Source organism: Oryza sativa, chromosome 7 (assembly GCF_034140825.1).
Source record: "Oryza sativa Japonica Group chromosome 7, ASM3414082v1".
NCBI classification, from domain to species: Eukaryota; Viridiplantae; Streptophyta; class Magnoliopsida; order Poales; family Poaceae; genus Oryza; species Oryza sativa.
This window is the reverse complement of record NC_089041.1, coordinates 8644356-8647488: the sequence shown is the minus strand read 5'-3', so window position 1 is coordinate 8647488 and position 3133 is coordinate 8644356. Positions and strand designations below refer to the sequence as shown.

General features: G+C 52.8%; 1 protein-coding gene across 1 annotated transcript; it reads left to right on the top strand.

The window, feature by feature from the left end:
- Positions 1-1662: 1662 nt before the first annotated feature.
- LOC107275407 (uncharacterized) lies at positions 1663-2235 on the top strand. The gene has a single exon (XM_015790441.1). The coding sequence runs from the start codon at positions 1663-1665 to the stop codon at positions 2233-2235; it is 573 nt and encodes a 190-aa protein (XP_015645927.1).
- The last annotated feature ends 898 nt before the right edge of the window (positions 2236-3133 follow it).

Here is a 3133-nt window from a genome sequence, read left to right as displayed (position 1 = left end):
TAGACCACACCTATGGGTAGAGGGCGACGCGGCGAACTCAGCGAGGGCTCGGACGACGACGGACGGCAACTGACGGCGACGGCGGAGAGGTCGAGGCGGCGGAGGCGTTCAGGTCGACGATGACGGCGATGCTCCGGCGGTCTTCGGCGGAAATGGAGGACGGGACGGGGATGGTGACGACATGGCGAACCCGACGGCGGCCTTCCCGAGCGACGGCGACGACAAGAGCGGCGGCGGCGCACGACTGGACATGCGGCGGTGACGGCGATGCACGGGCTGACGCGGAGGCGGTGCTACAAGCGACGGCGGCCTAAGGCGAAGGTGGTGGCGAACCGAGGAGGTCTCGGGGGTCCTTATATAGGGGCTAGGGGGCGGCGGCTAGACCCACGGCGTCCGGCGGCGGCGATGGAAGGTTTAGGGTTAGAGGAGAGAAATCAAATCCGAATCGAGCTCAAATCTGATGATTTCCAAACAAAATTAGATGAAGTTTCTATAGGGGAAAAGATAGAGGAGATCAAGGGGATCATTTCCCCTCTACCAATTTGATCAGATCGGGAAAGATGCAACCGAATTTGGAAGGGGCGGCGGCGGCTTGCGCGCGGCTAGGGCGCGGCTGGCGGCGGAAGGAGGAAGACGACCCTGGCGGCGGCGGCGGCTAAAGTTTTGCACGGAAATTCCCGGATGCACTTATAATGGGATGGAGGGAGTAGTTGCGAACAACCCATTTAGAAGGGGAGTGCTTCTTATACTTGCTCTCCCATAGTACGTACTCGACGATACCCCGCGCTTTGCTGCGGGATATATGTTAGATATTGGAGAAATGATAAAATGATTTGGATTGAAATATTATGAAAATGATTTGAGAAAGATAATTTAGCATGTGTATGTTTAGTTTTAGAATAAAATAAATTGTAGACATGATTACTATATACTTGCATTGTGGAGCTTTGTGTGCATGCTTAATGGGTTGACGTGGTATGCTTGCATGTAGGTTTTAGGAGTGCTAATAAATACTATGCTTGCATGTTGAGCTTTAGATGTTTAGTGGGTATTAGCTTTATAGAAACAAGAGATACCTGTTTCTGGATGAAAATAATGTGCACCTTAAGATACATTCAGTTCTCTATTTTGTGTCCATGTTTCTATAAGTTTCTCTATTTTGTAACCAAATCTGTTTCTCTATGTACTCAACATGTTAACATGTATTCCAGCGAACTTTCAGCGTATTCTGTAGAGGCTTTCAGTTGCATGATTTGGTTACCATGAAATATGTCTTTATTTTTTACTAAAACCAAGATTAAGGCTGTGTTTAGATAGGCCCAAAGTGCCAAATAAATCGGTGAAAGGGGTGTACTCGGGACTTTGGATCTAAACAGGGTGGGAGGTGGAATTCGGCCATTTCGCACATTAATGGCCCAAACAGTACCCTAGGGGATGTGTGGCCCGTTATACCTCTGGGAGGAGGCGTCGGCACCGCTCCTATCCATTCCCCATCGCGTCGTCACACGCGCGACCCCTAGCTTGCTCTCCCCCACCTCCGCTCACTGTCCAACGCGTCGCCGCCGCACAAATCCAAGCCTTCCCCCGGCGAATCGGAGGGTAGGTCGTCCATATCCATCAGCTCCGCGGCGGTTTGTGGGCCAGGATCAACCGGAGTGTGCGATGGATTCTTACAACGGTGACGGCGACAACGGGGGCGGCTACGGCGACGGCCATGACGGAGGCGGGTACGGCAACGGTGACAACGGAGGAGGGTTCGCCGACGGCAGCCACGTGAGCGGGTACGGCGACGGCAACGCCGTGCGCGTATTCGGCGATGGCAGCCACCTCGGCGGATACGTGCCGGACAGCCGCTTAGGTGCGTACGGCGGCGGGACCACCGGCCCGCTATACGGGGCTGAGCATCGATTCGGCGCCGGCATCCCTACTCGCGACTTCCTCGGTCAGCCTCTCCATGCGTCCCGAGATGGCGGCCACCCGTCGTTCAGCTCGGGTGGATTCGGCGAGGGGTCTTCGAGCAGCCAAAACCCCTCTCGTCTCGAGTTCGGGGCACTCGACCTCAACTCCGGCGACGACTGGTCGTCCGTGCACGCCTACGAAGACCTTCTTCGAGGCGGCGGTGGGGAGGGAACTCAATGCCCTCCCGGCGTACGCGTTCCTGCCCGTACAGGAAATCGCACGCTCAGGCTGCGCGACTGGCCAAGTGCTCAAGGGGCTTCTGGATCTGGGGCGTGACGTGCCCTTCCGATGTCGGCTGGAGGACTCGGCGGATCGCATTCCGTTGCTGCTGGGTTCGAAGCGCCAATGGCTCCGCATTCCGTTGCTGCTGGGTTCAAAGCGCCAATGGCTCCGCCATTTGGAGGTACAGGCGAAGGAGGCGTCTTCGTGCCTCCGATCCGGCCGCCAGCTCCGGCTGCTTCTCAGGGTAGAGGCCGAGGTAGGGGTCGCGGTTCACGGCCTCGGTAGACACAGGTACGTCCGTTTTAAGTTCTTGCAATGTGTGGATTGGCAATTGAACATATTCTTGTGAACTGCTTCGTTTCATTAGTTGCTATGTATTATAGTTGTTGAACCATGTGAATTAAAGCTACTGCAATACTTGCGAAATGTGTTAGAGCTACGGTTAGTCCGTATGGTTACTGACTTTGACTTTGTTGCTCACAGTTCTTTTGTTAAGGGTTAGTTTTACAGCAATGACATACATTGCAGCACATATTTTAGCATTAACATGACATAGTGAGATGAGAGTTCATTGTTATAAAGTTGTTTAATTTGCATTGATTGATAAGTGCGAAGGTCATTGCTTCGTTCGGTTTACTTGTGCATCTAGGATGTCAACGACAGGGCAAATTGGACAAATGAGAACACCAAGCTTTTTTGCGAGCTTTACTGCAAGCAAATAGATAGGGGGAACTGCTTAAGGGGAACCATGAATAAAACTGGGTGGAAGGAGATCATGAATACAGGGGTTTGAAAAATATGTGGACCTTTATACAGAAATTGCGTACAGACACTAGGTTAGGCCGCAGGCCTAACGGTACCGTCGTTGCTTCTGAGAAGTGGTGGGATGACAACACGAAGGTACAAAAACTTCAATATTAAGTTCTGCACTTTCATTCTTGCTCTTTCCCAT